Here is a 15,439-nt window from a genome sequence, read left to right on the forward strand (position 1 = left end):
GTGAGCACTGGGATTTTCAGTAGTTTCATTAGTCCCCAAATCAGTAGCTAACATGGAGTTCCCGCATCCTCTTGCCTAGAGCTCATGGCTGGAGCCCAGCGTTCTTGAGCCAGGTATTCAACGGCGTGGATCTGAGAAGCCCTGCAGGACTACACAGGCCACAAGTGCCAACAGCCACACAGGCTGCCTCAGAAAAGCACGAGGGGGATTCCTCTCACTGCAGCATGACATCCTCTAGGTTCTCCTGCAGGATCGTGTCTTTCACAGCATGGAACATGAAGCGGATGTTCTCAGTGTCTATGGCAGAAGTGAAGTGGTGATCAGCAGCTTGCCGTGGTCTTGTCTCTTTCTGACAAAACACTGGACCAAGTGCTGCTGGATGTCCTCATTTGGTAAAGGTTGCCCTTGAAATCCAGGAAGTGCTTCCTGATGCTGACCATCTTCACACTCTCCACCAGAAAGTCCCCCTTCTTGAGGAAAAAAAAATTATGGAGATGTTGAAGAAGAGCTGTTGATGATAGTCTCAAAGATGTTCATCGACTCCATCAGCCAGTTGGTGTGCCTGTCCTCTGTGAGAACCTTGTTGTATTAGCTAGAGGACACCATGAACAGGATTGACATGTTCTCATTAAACACTGGAATCACTTTGGTGTTGAGACCGCTGGCCACCCACATCCAGCATTTTAAGAAGGTTTTTTAGAACAATGAAGTCATGTTCCACAATCTCCTTGGTGGTGTTCCTGGTGTCCTGCTTACTAAGGAAGTAGTTCTGTAAAATACAGGACAAGGAGACATTCAGGAGAAAATAAGAACCAAAATATGGCAAAAGGAAAGGGTGCAGGCAAAAGTTACCCTAACTTTGCAAGAAGTTTAACCAAAAACTAGAAACAAATTTGCAGAGTTATACATTCACTATGAAACAAAGTTAAAAAGGACTGAATGCCTCATTTCAAAATGAATGGAGGCTCAATCAATCTGAGGAGGAATGATCAGAAGCTCTATTGTCAAGTCCCATGGGAAGATCTCATCTAGTTTCTTCTCCAGAAGTCACTGTACTCCAAAGTGTATGGTGACTGAGACTGGATCCCTGGTTGCTTCATGGCTGTGGTGCACCTGCTGCCTAGGAATGTTTCTGTGCAAGGTACAGGATGCTCTGTTGCTATGGTGACGCCCTTCCCAAAGAGGCTCTGTGCAAGAGTCTTATCAATCTCAACCTTGATCTCAGGCACAGAGCTTCTAAGGCTAGAAGAATTCTAAGCCTGACAAGACAACCACAATGTTTCACTAGCGCTGCTACTTCTGAGCTGGTGGCTTAACAGTAACTTGAGCAATGGGCCACCTGAAGTGCTGCAGGAAGCTCCAAGCATTGCAAAGTGGAACACCTACAAGAATGTTTCTAGCCCTGTAATCTTCTAGTGCACAAAGAACACAATGCCTCCATGTCCTTAACTTCTTGATTATGAGACCCTATGTAAATAAACTTGCTGGGCCAGCTCTTCAGTTGCCATTCTCCATCACAATGCAACAGATCCCAGCTTTAGCTCAACACCTGTGTGTGTGTGTTTTTCTTAATCCACTTCCCCTCACAGGTTTCTTGGGTTCAGCTGTGCAGGGTGAGGCAGACTATCTTTTTCTTTTTGTTTATATACAATAGATATCTTCTTTGTTTCTCACTTCTAGAACATAACATTCCAAAACCTTACTATGACTTCATTTAGGTTTTGCAATGCTATTTAAATTTAGTCTGCAGTATATTTAATTTTCTTGTCTTAGAAAACTTTGTTTTTGCCTTTGGTTTGGTTGTCTGTATTCTTCCTTTTTTTTTTTCTTCTCATAACAGGGATTGACCCCAGGGATGTTTGTCCACTGAGCACATCCTTTGCCCTTTTATTATTATTATTATTATTATTATTATTATTATTATTATTATTATATTTTGAGACAGGGTCTTGCTAAGTTGCTGAGACCCTTGATAGTTGCTGAGGCTTGCTTTGAACTTGTGATCCTCCTGACTCACTGTTTTGAGCTGCTGGCAGTGTAGGCCTGTGCTTAGCTGTATTCTTCCTTCTTAGAAGAGAGAGAATGCAGAAAAATGAGAACCAGTAAGAAATAAAACATCAACAAATGAATAGGGGAATACAATCATTTCTAATGTAAAAACCAGTGTCTCTAAGTTTTCATGCATGAGTCTCTCAGTCTAATTCTAACACTGTGAGGAAGCTGACGGACACTGGGCTACCTGTCGTGTTCTTCAGAAAGGCTTGTTCAACTGCCTCTCAAATGCATTGTGATAAGATGAAACTAAAATAGAAGATGGAAAGACCTCACCTGACAATGATGGCTGCCATTGTGCCATTTAAAACTGTCTTGCCACACTGGATACTATCCACTACACAGGTGGCTGGGAGAGAAGCCCAGACCATTTCTGGCACAAAGAGCACTTGGGTGGATGTACAGCAGCTGAGACATCAACTTCTGTGGTTCAGGGTTACTAGTGGTCCCAGAAATACAGAAAATAACTAATGGCTCACTTGCCTCTTCAGAGAAGAGCTTCACTTCCACACAAATACAGCTATGGGGACACACATCTGTGCACACCCACACCCATTTTGGATTCCTCCCACTTGTGCTTGGTAACCAATACCCACAGTGGAGAGCAGCTGACAAGCTGAAGCCTGACTCACAACAAAAAGCCTGATTTGTTTCTCAGCTTCAATAGGGGTTAAAGCTACTTCTGGGCTCTAACTGAGGTGAACACATAATCACTGCCCAAACGGAGAGACTTTGAGAGCAAAAGGGGGCACTGTTAATAATCAGGCTAGGGCAACAGGCATACCACAGGACTGTCCCAGGCAAACAGGATGCAGTCCCCTAGGTTCTAGCATCCAAGAAAACAAGCTCCGCACTTACAGGAGACTGTTTTGTTCTAAACACCATCCTAAACCCTGTATGTCTGTTATTCTTTAAGCCTCACAAACTGTGGGTTAATCATTACTCATTGTACAAATGAGGAAACTGAGGCTCAGACAGCATAAGAGGTACTTTCTAAAACAAAACCTGGGTCTGCATGACCCGGGCTCTTTGACTCTTAGTCCTCACTCTGGGGAAATGAACTAATCTTTTTCATTTGGTGCTAAGGATAGAAGCCAAGGTCTTGCTCATGTTAAGCACGGGCTCTACCACTCAGCTATACCCCTCAGTCCCAGAAGCAAAAAATTCTGATATGTGAGACCCTCTGAAAAAGCCAACATTGAGACATGACAATTTTACTGTATTTGTAAAATAAATCCAAGTATCAGTAGAGGCCTGTGTGCTCAAATATGATGTAAAATATCAACTCTCTCCTTTTGGGAAAATTCAAGGATAAACACTAATCCAAGTAAAATAAAAATGCCATAGGATTAAAGCAAAAACAACCTTGGAAAAAATCTGAAATCTAAAGAATGACACGGTAAAGAGCAAGCCTTTAAATTCCAAGAATTATCCTCTGTTAGAATCAAGCAAGTTCTGTGAGATTCCAAATCAATTCATGATTGGTTTTACTTTAACTTTTATTAACTTTTCATTTTTCTGACATATAATCCATTTTAAAAACAAATATATTACAAACAAATATATTACAAGATAGAGTTTGCAGGCTTGAACTCTATCTTGTAATATACTGTACACCCTGCATATACTGTTGTTAAGATATGAATGGACTGGCACTTACTGTTTTTTTTTTTTTGGTATTTCATAGCACTTAGTTTTATTTGTTTCTCTTACCTACAATTGTCAGATTGTTTCCATTCTTGCCTCTACATTTTGCTGTTAGTATTTATATTTCAGATAACTTTTCATACATTTTGCCAAATTTGCTCCAAAAGAACCCACTGAGAAGATCATAATGCTATAATTTGTATCTCTTGAACAAAACTAATATTTATCCTACTTAATTCACATAGATTTGTGAAATAGATCCAAGTTTCTGCACTTCTGTTATACAGACTCCTAAGCCTGGATTCTAAATTTGATTGTACTTGCCTCATGTGGAAAAAGGACAAATTTTCCTTAGGTTTGAGTAAAATCAAATGATGGGGAATTAGATTGGTTAGAATTTATTATCTCTGCAGAATGTTCTTATTGCTATGTAGTCACCTACTTTTCCTAGCTATAGCACCCTTTCCACTTTCCAAAGAGCAGTAGCAGATGTAAGACCACCACTCCATTTATATGCTTTGTAAAGAAGAAATCAAGAAAAATGACATGTCATTGAGTAGATTTAAAAGTATTTCCACACCTGGGAAATAGCCTGAACAAGAGAGACAGCACACATGCAGTTACAAACATGAAGTCGCAGCAGCTCACCCCACTAAGAACACAAGGTGAAAACAGAACCATCTCTAACATAACTATTTTTTTCCACTAGCATCATAAAGTACTGCTTTACATGTATTTGCACATAAGAACAGATGTCTTCTACTATCTTGTAAGATAGTTTGGGCTGATTGGCAGGTAACACTTGAAAAATATAGCAATTCTAAACCCAAAAATCTTTCATTGAGTTCCATTAATGATTTAAAATCAGGATGCAATAGGGACAGTGGTTTGGATCTGCAGTGTCCTCTAAGGCCCATGCACTGGAGGCTTTGTCTTGCTATTGGGAGGTAGTGGAATTTTTAGAGGGGGGGGGCGTGTAAATTAAGAGGTAGTCAAGTCAATGAGGGTGTGCCCTTGAGGAGGTATTGGAACACGGGCCCCTTCCTGTTTCTCTCTTTCCTTCTTGACTGCCATGAGGTCAATAGACCTGCTATGCTTCATGCTCCAACCATGAGATTCTGGGCACCCACAGGCCCTAAGCAACAGGATAAGCAACCATGGACTGAACCATGACTGTTTCAGTCATGGCTTTGGCTCTGAGATCAAGAGCCAAAGTGAACCTTTCCTCCTTTTAAGAGGGTTATCCAGGTTTTTTAATTTTTGTCATGGAAAACTGACCAAAACACTAAGTTATGCCATGGAAACATCTCAGACATCTCAGGAGTTCAAACGAGAAAGGTGTTGTCCTTGGGCACATGGCATGTCCTCAGTGGATGTTCAGGCAGCTTGTCATTGGGTCCCTGAGGAACACAGGCTGATGGTGGCTGCACCAGAGGCAGAAGAGGGCTTTCTGCACATCTCATATTAGAAATACACAGCACTAAAAAGTTAATAAAGGTGATGTTGACTACAGCTGGGAAATACAGACTGCTAGAGCACACAGAGAGGTGGAGCATATGTGGGTGGAGGCTGTGGGATTTCCCCCTATATGCTAGCCCATGTTTTATACATGCAATCATGTCTGTCCTTGAATTCCCCATGACTTTCCCATGATCTAAAACATTAACCAAGCCTTGAATTAAACAGTTATACTTTTGCAGATAACCACATCCATCATCAGGCCGGGTAGACTGACACTGTGCCCTGCCATCTAAATCTTACTTACCCAGTAGTAAGTACTGATTCATCCCAATGAGTGCCACATAAACCTTCCCGTTTTCTCAGTGTCCCCAGCTCATCTGTGGCATTCAATTCATTCAGCAAAAATGAAACCATGCCCAGCACTGCTACCTGGAAGTGGTTGGGTGGCCAGGAACATTGCGGCCAGCCCTGGCTAAAGTTGAACATGGCCTGAGTCTAAACCCTTGCTAAGAGAGTAAAAGTGACAATGGTGACAGAAAAGCCACATATCCAACCTCCAGGGGACACCTCTCTGTGTGCTTTTCTGCCTCAGGTAGTGAACAAAAGCCATGTTTGGATGTCTAGGAAGCAAGGGAAGAAGGGTAAAGCCAGAATTTGCTTGGACCTTGCTCTCACCTCCCACTGTGCGCTCACCACATTCAGACCCAACTGGAAGCCTCTGCATGTCTCATCTCTCTCAGGTTCTCTGCACCATGACCTCCAGCTACCATGTCTCCTTAGACACCAACTCTGTCCTTTCCACTCAAAGAAACTGCTGGCTCCCCCATGTCCCCTCTGTGTCTTGAAATTCCCCATTTGGACAGTGAGCTCAACTGGCCTTTCTCTCAGGGGATCTAACTGTTAAAGACTGATATTACATATATTTTGCCCTCTTTTTGAACATGATTCATCTGGGACAGGAAATCTTGACCCTGAGAAAAGTCCACCGTAGCAAAGTCCACTGCTTGCACTCATTCTCTTTTTCTCAAGGCTTTCCCTGCTTCTATGGGTCATAGAACATGTATTTCTCTTCAGGTCCAGAGACCTTGGCTCCCATCAGGGCAAGGGAAAGTGAGAGAAGCAGAGTCAGCAATGTGTAGAGAACCTTCTGGGGAAGAGGTAGACGGAGCTTCCTAGGATGATTCTTTTTCTGTGGGTGGGGTACTGGGCATTGAAAGGGCTCAACTACTGAGCCCCCTTTTTTGTTTTGTATTTTATTTAAAGACAGGATCTCACTGAGTTGCTTTGCACCTTGCTGTTGCTGAGGCTGGCCTTGAACTTGCAATCCTCTTGCCTCAGCCTCTCTAGCAGCTGGGACTGCAGGCATGCACCACCATGCCCAGCCTCTTGGATGATTACAATTCTTATGGACTCTAAGGCTCAGTGAGTGGCTGCACCAAGCAGGACAGCAGGGTGTTTCAGAGTGTTCCCACAAATGAAGGACTTGAGGCCCAGCACAGTCCTGCCCTGTCAGACCATCATCATACTTCACCTTCCCACAAAAATCTTCCTCTTTATTTCCTTTTATAGTGATTTCAATTTCTTTTCTCTCTTGATACCAGGGACTGAACCTAGGGGTGCTCAACCACTAACCATATCCCCACTCCTTTAATATATTTTATTTGGAGACAGGGTCTTGCTGAGTTGCTTAGGGCCTCCTTAATTTGCTGAGGCTGACTCTGAAATCATGATGCTCTTACCTCAGCTTCGTGAGCTGCTGAGATTATAGGCATGTGCCACAGCACCCTGCCCGATTTCTGTTTCTTTAGGATCCCTACTACCTTCTCCAAATAGAGATTTTGAAATTTTAAAGTACTATAGTAAAATACTGTCATTTCCATTTAATTAGAATCTGTGAGGAACGGGCTGACAAACTGTACTGTAGTGATCCTACATGTCACCTTATGCTACAAGTAGTTAACTGCAAAGCACAATTATTCACTCTGTTATCTCCCCAGTATAACTATCATTATTGCTGCATCAGATTGTATCCATAAAAGGAAAAAAGTTGCAGAGGTGAAGGTACATATCAAACAGAATCTGCACATGTTACTCCATTTTAAAACAAGGTAATCACATATATTAAGATGGACTGTGCCTGCTATCAAGAACACAAGCAACAATAAAGGTTGGCAAGGATATGGGGAAACTCATACATTGCTGGTGGGACTGCAAATTGATGGAACCACTCTGGAAAGCAGTAAGGAGATACCTCGGAAAACTTGGAATGGAACCACCATTTGACCCAGTCATCCCACTCCTAGGTTTATAGCCAAAGGATCTAAAATCAGCATACTACAGTGACGCAGACACACTAATGTTTATAGCAGCTCAATTCACAATAGTTAAACTATGGAACCAACCTAGGTGCTCTTCAAGAGATGAATGGATATATATACACAGAATATTACTCAGCCTTAAAAAGAATGAAATTATGGCATTTGCTGGTAAATGGATGGAGCTGAAGAATATTATGCTATGTGAAATAAGACAATCCAAAAGAAGAAATGTGCAGATTCTAATTCCCAATAATGTGGGTGTGGAGAATAGAGGTATTTTAGATTAGACAGAGAGGAATGAAGGAAGGGGAAGGGTCATGAGGGTAGGATTGACAGTAGAATGAATGGGACATTATTACCCTATATGCAGATATGATTATATGACCAGTGTAACATGTACAACCAAAAGAATGAGATCTTATACTCCATTAATGTAAAATGTGCCAAAATGTATTATACTGTCATGTGTAACTAATTAGAATAAAATTTTTTAAAAAAAGGATGAAATATGCCTAACTGCAACATGTCTAGACCAGGTGGCCAGCACAGATAGGAATTGGCAAACTATGAGTTGAATTTGGGCCAAAATTAATGGGACTTTTAAAGGTGTAGAAGAGAATTTAGTTTGAACAGAATCTTCTCACACAGTCATGCATCATTTAACGCTCAGGATAAGGACTGAAAAATATGCCCATAGGAAATCTGTCTTTGGGGGAAGTCACAGAGTATACTTACAGAGGCTAACTAAGTTGGCTCCTACATCAACAGGCGATACTATTGTGTGAGATCAACATCATGTATGTGGACCATCACTGACCAAAACATTATCATGTGGCATGTGGGTGTACTTGAAGGCTGTCCACTACAAGGGAGAGTGTGAACTTCTGATTTGCTATGAGACAACCCAAGCAGCTCTGATGCTTAAAGACATCATGAATAGAAATCAATCGGTTTTCCACAGCAACATGACCTGCTTCCTGACAGTCAGGACCTGAGAGAGAGCTGCCAAGGAACTCATGGTCACTTGGAAGGCTGCTGGGTCCTCATTCAACTCTGAACATCCAGGGCTGCAAAACTAGGTGGACACTCATTCTCAGCTGGTAACACGAATCAACCTGCATTTACTCCTGCTTGGAATGGGGTCATCAGAATCATGTAAGACATTCAAATGCAAAATAAAACTTCAAGCACACCATGAATAACAAACATGGTCTTGTTGATAAGGTCCAACAGTGGGAAAAGAAAGTCTTGCAGCTTAAATGTGGAATCAACCCAATGCCCACTGAGGGATAAACAGATGGACAAAAGATGTTATCTTCTCTTCTGCTATTCAGCCTTAAGAAAGAGGGAAATTCTGACCCCTTCTCCAGCAATGTAGAATCTTGAGGACAGTACACAAAGTGAAATGACCCAGACACAGTGGGACACATACTGTATGAGTTCACAGTCCTCAACACAGATGAGGTACCGAGGGTTCTCAATTTCATAGAGACAGAAAGTATAATGATGGTCAAGTTGCGGAAGGAGAAGTGGGAATTAATGCTTCATGGGTGAAGAATGGCTGTTTATGGTGATGGAAAAGCTCTCCCGATGGATAATACAGCTCATGCCCCACATGATGACGTTATGGCCAACGATGGAACAATGCACCACATACATGAATTTGTCCCACAGTATGACAGCACAGTGAGATTGTAGCCATCTCAGTTGGTGTAAGAGCACTCTAGGATGTTTATACAATGATGAATCACCCTATAACACATTTTTAGGAATATATCTCCATTTTTAAGTGAGACATGCATGTAATTGAGACAATTCACCCTCTACACAGCACAATGGTTAACATGGCGAGTTTTCTACACATTTAAACACATTTTGTGGACAGAAAGATAAAACATGGATTGAATGCCCAGCTGTAAAGCAAAAGGCTAAGTTAGGACGTTTGGAAGCAGCTCCCCAGTTCCACTGGGTGCTGGGTCACATCCCATGCACTTCCCATCTTCTCAGCAAATATTATTCTCTGTCTTCAATCAGAAAATCTCCCATTTGTTTCTTTTTTCTACATGTGAGACTTTCCATAGGGTGCATAGGTGACAATGAAATATGCAGGTCAAGAGCAATGTCTGTGCTCCCAAATATGCTATGTAACTGGAGAGAGATTGATTGGAACTGAGAGGCTAACCTGAGGTGATCCATAGACTCCCAGATAGTGCAGACACTCTAGGAAAACCATGAGCATGTTTACAATTTCCTATGATTTTATGACCTCAAAAGGAATCCTTGTGTCAAACATGCCTAAGTGCAGAGTGTGTGTCCCCTTAACAGATTTCTGAAAACAGTGAAGGCCAGTGGCACTTAGCAGATTAGATTTGCTAAACTGAGTGTTTCCTTTTAGGGTTTTCAAGTGATAATTCAGTGTGCTTGGGTTCTTTTGTACATGCTGAGCTCCTTCTTGGGAGGTCATGTCATTTCTGCCCTCCCCCTTCTTCCTTGCCATACTCCTTCATCTCCCACTGCACTGAACTCTGAAATGGAAATGCCCAGAGTTTGGGTATCTAACATGTGTTGTGTTGACAATGGAGAGAAGAACCCGGGTCTAGACAGAAGTGAAAGAGGGAGTCAGAGACCCATAGGTTAGTTTGGCAAAGTGGACAGAGTTTGGATCAGTCACAGCAGAGACCATCTCCTCTAGAACTCTAGGACAGGTGCACATACCAGTCTGACAGTTACAGGTGTTTTCCTTCAAACTGGTTGCCAGGTTGGAATGAGTTATGACATCAGAGGCTTCCAACCTTCCTGATTGGAAGGGACAGACTCTGTGGACCACTGGCAGTGCAGTGGGCAACAGTTTGTTCTCAGCACTGTTCTTCACCTGATTTCCCCTGTTTGGAGAAGAGCAAACAGACTCCTATTCAACCAAATTCTGGAAGAAAGATTTACCTTAATAAGAACCTAGGTTTTGTAGAAGGAAGACAGAGTATTGGAGAACTTATGGCAGATCAAGAAATCTCCCCGTCTGGGCAATCGCCTTCCCAGTCTGGGCAATCGCCTTCCCAGTCTGGGCAATCGCCTTCCCAGTCTGGGCAATCGCCTTCCCAGCCGAGCACCTCACAATCCCACCTGGGGGTGGTGGTAGATGATGAAGTGGCAGGTCCATCAGGTAAGGGAGCTAGAGTGAGAACTGATTTGACATGATGACTGGTAAGGACGAAGGGGTAGAGCAGTCAGGAAAGGTAGGAAGCCCACTTTTGAAGATCAGAATAGGCCACGGGACAAGGAAGTCCACATGGATGGAAAATCTACAGAGAAAGGAATTGGGCTAGAAGATGAGATCTAAGTTCAGGAAGTGGGTAGAGGGAATGTAAAAAGGGTCACTCCACCCATGAGAGAAAGTGTCCATAATGAGGAAGAGTTTTAAGGAACAGGGAGATGGGACAATGATACAGAGAATCAGGGGAAGACGGCTACCAGCCAAGGGGAGAGATGGAACAATAGCTCAGAAGGCAACAGTTGAAGGTCTGGCGTGTGGGAGGTGAACTGGGATCAGAGGATGAAAGGATGAGTTCCAAATTCAGGAGCTTGACTCTGCTTCCTTTACTCAGCTCTGTGGGTAAAACCCTGCCTCCCATGTCGGTCGAGAAAGAGAGAGTGGACCTCAGAATCTGAGGGAGACTCGGAGGATGATCCCCCGGGGATTTTTGATTCTGCACCCTGGGTAGAATCTGGTCTCCTGCCTGAGACCACTGGCATAAAGAGAAAGAGAGAGTCCTCCACTGAATCTGAGGATGAGCTGGAGGATGTGGAAAGTGAGCTAAATCACCCCTGGGATGTGGAGTCACTGTGTGGCCTCAAAATGAAAGTCAAAAAACGGCGAATGGACTTGGTGCAACCAGAACACCATGAGGTTTTCAACAGGCTTCTAGGTAGGGAGACACCCAGGTAGCGCCCTTCAATCCTGCTCTTTACACAAAGAAGGAACTTATAGCCTCTGCACTTTTCCAAAGAGCCCTGCTATCCCTGAGATCCCCATTCCTGGAGGACTGAGGACCCATGTACCCTGTGAAACTCTTAGATGATGGATGATTACATTACACCTGAAAAATGACCCTGCTTGGGATCACAGAGCTTGATTCCAATTATCCTCACTGATTGCAGACACTGTGGCTCTACTAGATTTCCTCCTCCCTGAGGGGTGACCATCAAATGAGAAAATAACATAGTAACTCTAATTCTGAGGTGGTGCATTCTTGGGGGATGATGGGCCCTCGCGGTTTAATCCAAGTTCTTAGTCATACAGACATCTATCTCTTACCCCAACCCTCACTCAGTTGTTTCCCGGGGGGTTTCAGGGCAAAGCAGCTTTCCCAGGAATGTTCCTGTCCTTTTCCTATCCAACTGGGATATTTGGCTCTTTTGGGCTCTATTGCACTCCAATCCCACACCTTCTCCAATGGAGGTCCTATTCTTCTCTCTGTTCTCTATCACCCATGAAGCCCCTTCTGGTTCCCAACTAACACCAGTGTTCTGTTCACAGAGGATCCTGTTGTCAAAAGATTCCTGGCCTGGGACAAGAATCTGAGAGTGTCTGACAAGGTGAGGTGGTTCTCCACTGGGCAGTGATCCTGCTCCAGCACAGCCTGGAGAGGGGAGGGCTTTCTAGCCCATGGTCCTTCTGTCTCCATGTAGAACCAACAAGATGTGCCAAGTCCTGACCCTTTGTGACTTGTCAACATCTCCCTTCAGGGCCTAGCAGTTCCATGCAGTGAGGACAGGTGGACCTTGCTTCTGCTTGGGGTGTTGCATTCCTATCCTCCCCTCTCTGCTATTGTTATCTGAGATTTTGGGCACCTCTCCTCTTTTATTTTTTTAAATGTTTTTTTTTTTTAGTTGTAGATGGACAGAATACCTTTATTTTTTTATCTTTATGTGGTGCTGAGGATCAAATCCAATGCCTCACAGGTGCTAGCAAGCTCTCTACCACTGAGCCACAACCCCAGTGCTCAACAGCCTTTTATCTGTGATGCTAGGGATTGAACCCAGGGCCTTGTGCATTCGAGGCTAGCAAGCACTCTACAGAGTGAGCTATATCCTTATCGCTGGGGCTCCTCTCCTCTTTACACTTCTTGGGACGCCCCATTCTCCAGCTTACCCAAGACCCTCCTCACCCAGCTCACCTACATGCCTTTCCTCAAAAGGTCCCCTCAGAGCTGATCCTACAGTACACACTAAGCCTCCTCTTCCCCCGACTGCTCAGACTGTCACAGGTCCTTCCCCAAACCAGCAGGTCTCCTTACTTGGCGACCTTCTCTTAGGGGCACTCTTCACCCCAGACTCCCATTCCTCTGTCCCCTCTTTCCTCCTCTTCCAGGATGTGACCTCTCTCTGTGTTCTTCCTCTCTCTCCATCAGTACCTCCTGTCTATGGTCATAGCTTATTTTAGCCGAGCTGGCCTCTTCTCCTGGCAGTACCAGAGAATCCACTTCTTTCTGGCCCTGTGAGTATTTGGTCTCCTTCATCAATCAGGACTCACTACCTGGGAGGGTAGGAGGGGAGCAGAGGGGCACTAACCTTTCTTTGACTTTTAGCCTCTTTGTCCTGTTTGCTCCGTGTACACGAGTCACAGCACTGTAGTATAGTTTGTTTTTCTTTTCCACACTTCCCTAGTCAAAGCAAACACACATGCTCCCTAAAGGCCAGTTGTTAAAGATTCAAGGAAACCAAGGAAACACAAAGCCCACCTGAGAGGAGTGGAGGAAAGCATGGGCACCTCCTATCCCTGGCAGAGACTGGAGGTGCAGCCACATCTGACTGCTCTTCCTTCCTGTATCTATACCAACATTGCTCTGTTTTCTGCCTCTGGATTTCCAAGACAGATGCCCAATTCCCAGCCTGACACAGGTCCAGTATAGGGTGGTCCCCTCTGGTTCTTCATACAGGAGTCTTCTCACATTTGTGGCTCTTTCTACACACCCCCTGAAAATTCTCCCAAGATGGGTCCAACCACCCCTTAGGCCTCTCCCACAACTGTGTTGCTCAATGCTTTCTAGAAAAAGGCTGGAGTCCTTCAGAAGGTGTGTGTCTGGCAGAGTCCTCTGGACCAAGGTGTGGTCCTCCATAACACTTAATAGGGCTGGTGCAGTCCTGTCTGAAGATGGTCCTCTGGGAGTCCATTTGGGAAGCTGACTCCAAGGGCAGGTCCTTCTTGCTTGTGCCTCTAAAGAGCAACCTGGTTTCTTTCCCCAGCTACCTGGCTAATGACATGGAAGAGGACAACCAGGCTCCTAAACAAGAGATCTTTCGTTTCCTCTATGGGAAGAGCTACGCCCAGCGTCCCCTGTTCCACAAACTGCGCTATCAGTTCATCTGCTCTATGGGCTGGAACACTCGGGTTTCCAAGGAGGAGTGTGAGGAGGTGAGTGGTGCTGTGTGTGCTTGTGGGGGGAGAGGGATGGGCTGACTGGAGAGACAGGAAGGTGGGTGGCTGCAGGTGGGCTCTGGGGAGGAGAAAGCTCAGGAGGGAGGGAAGGACTTCCTGTGCAGTCCTCAGTTTTGCATTTATCCATGTTACTAAGTATTCTTGATGGATCCAAGCAGAAATATTCCTAATGTTAAACCAGTATTCTACTCAAATCAGGGACAATGATAAAGCTTGTCTCTTGATAAAATCAACTTTTCAAATTTGATGGGAAGAGACACCAAAAGGATTCTATCTGTCAAAGCATCTTTATAAATGCTTAATTTAGTTATCTGATACAGGAAAATATACTCGATTTTTATTGAAAAAAAAATCTGAAAAAATGTGTCCTACATTTTATATAACATGATTCTGATGTGTCGTCCATAATGTTGTGAAATAATGTTGTGATATCCATATATAGCTACTTCATTTGTCACCAGGCTAAATAAATCTAATAATTACACCTTGCTATGTCACCTCCTTTGTAGCTGACAGAACTTAGTTATTAGAATCAAGCCTCTCATCATTGTAGTTTTAGATATTTGCAGACTGTTGAATCACGGTGACTAGAAAGTCCAAATCAAGGTGAAGTAATCTTAAGAAGTGGAAAAATAAATTAACCATATCTTCAAAACCCTCAATATCCTGTAAAGTCATCAGCTTTGGTGGGGGCTCTTTTCCTTTCCAGATTCAAGCTTATAATCCGGAGCTCTGGGTGTGGCGCCGAGATCGCACCCTCATTGCCTAGAAGTCCTGGAACCATGGAGGCCTGAGGGGAGGGACAAAATTCTGCATCCCTGGCTTGATGACAGACAGAGTCAGTGATTTTCTACTTAGGATGCTCAAGGACCTAACTTCTTGATCCACTCCTCTCCACCTCCACCCACAGCCACCCTCTGCAGATGGTGAAACAACCTGAATCTCCAAGTCAGCTTCATGGTCTCAAACCCCAACCACACAGATGACCCCCTAGAGGTGTGCTGGGTGCTCTGAGGCTGCTCAGCCAGACCTGAGAGAGAACAGTTTATCACTCAGGATGTGTAAAAATCCTTAACCCACAGCAATTGGGCCCACATGTCAGCTTTGATGAATGGCTGATCTTGGTCTAAAGTTAATATCCTTTAGCCATGAATCTCTCTCTCCTCCTGTAAATTCTCTTTTTACCTCTCCTTTTAATTCATCTTGGGTCACTTATCCCTTAAGGATACTAAGCACGGAGATAATTTATTTACAGGATTGTCACAGTTTTAGTACATATGATAAATGTTGTTTATTTTGAACTATGGTTATTTTAAATAGTTTTGAGATAGATGTTGTTCAGAAAATTGTTGTTTCTTATTGGTTTTGTGATTAGTGTTATAACATGTTTGTGTACATAAATATTTCTCTCAAGATTTTAATCTTTTTATCTATTACTTTTATACCTCAGTAGTATTATCCCATAGTCTTATAAATATAGTTTTTATTTGATGTTCAATCATCAATATTGTGACTATTGAGCTGC

General features: G+C 43.5%; 2 protein-coding genes and 1 pseudogene across 9 annotated transcripts in view; 2 read left to right on the forward strand and 1 right to left on the reverse strand.

The window, feature by feature from the left end:
* ZNF12 (zinc finger protein 12) overlaps window positions 1-15,439 on the forward strand; it is a 1,264,586-nt gene that overhangs the window by 68,770 nt on the left and 1,180,377 nt on the right. The window lies entirely within an intron of this gene.
* LOC308651097 (guanine nucleotide-binding protein subunit alpha-12-like) overlaps window positions 215-15,439 on the reverse strand; it is a 70,709-nt pseudogene continuing 55,484 nt past the window's right edge. The window contains exon 9 of the transcript XR_014024439.1: window positions 215-769. The product of XR_014024439.1 is annotated as a guanine nucleotide-binding protein subunit alpha-12-like (transcript). The remainder of the gene's footprint in view (window positions 770-15,439) is intronic.
* On the forward strand, window positions 10,673-14,790 carry LOC308652254 (speedy protein E4-like; the record flags this gene model as incomplete). The annotated part of the gene is made up of 6 exons (XM_081300028.1): window positions 10,673-10,679; window positions 11,198-11,401; window positions 12,013-12,071; window positions 12,887-12,972; window positions 13,722-13,890; window positions 14,624-14,790. 6 exons carry the CDS (start codon window positions 10,673-10,675, stop codon window positions 14,681-14,683), a joined length of 585 nt encoding a protein of 194 aa, XP_081156154.1. The 3' UTR covers window positions 14,684-14,790.

This window comes from Spermophilus citellus (assembly GCF_964194105.1).
Source record: "Spermophilus citellus genome assembly, chromosome: 6".
Classification (NCBI taxonomy): domain Eukaryota; kingdom Metazoa; phylum Chordata; class Mammalia; order Rodentia; family Sciuridae; genus Spermophilus; species Spermophilus citellus.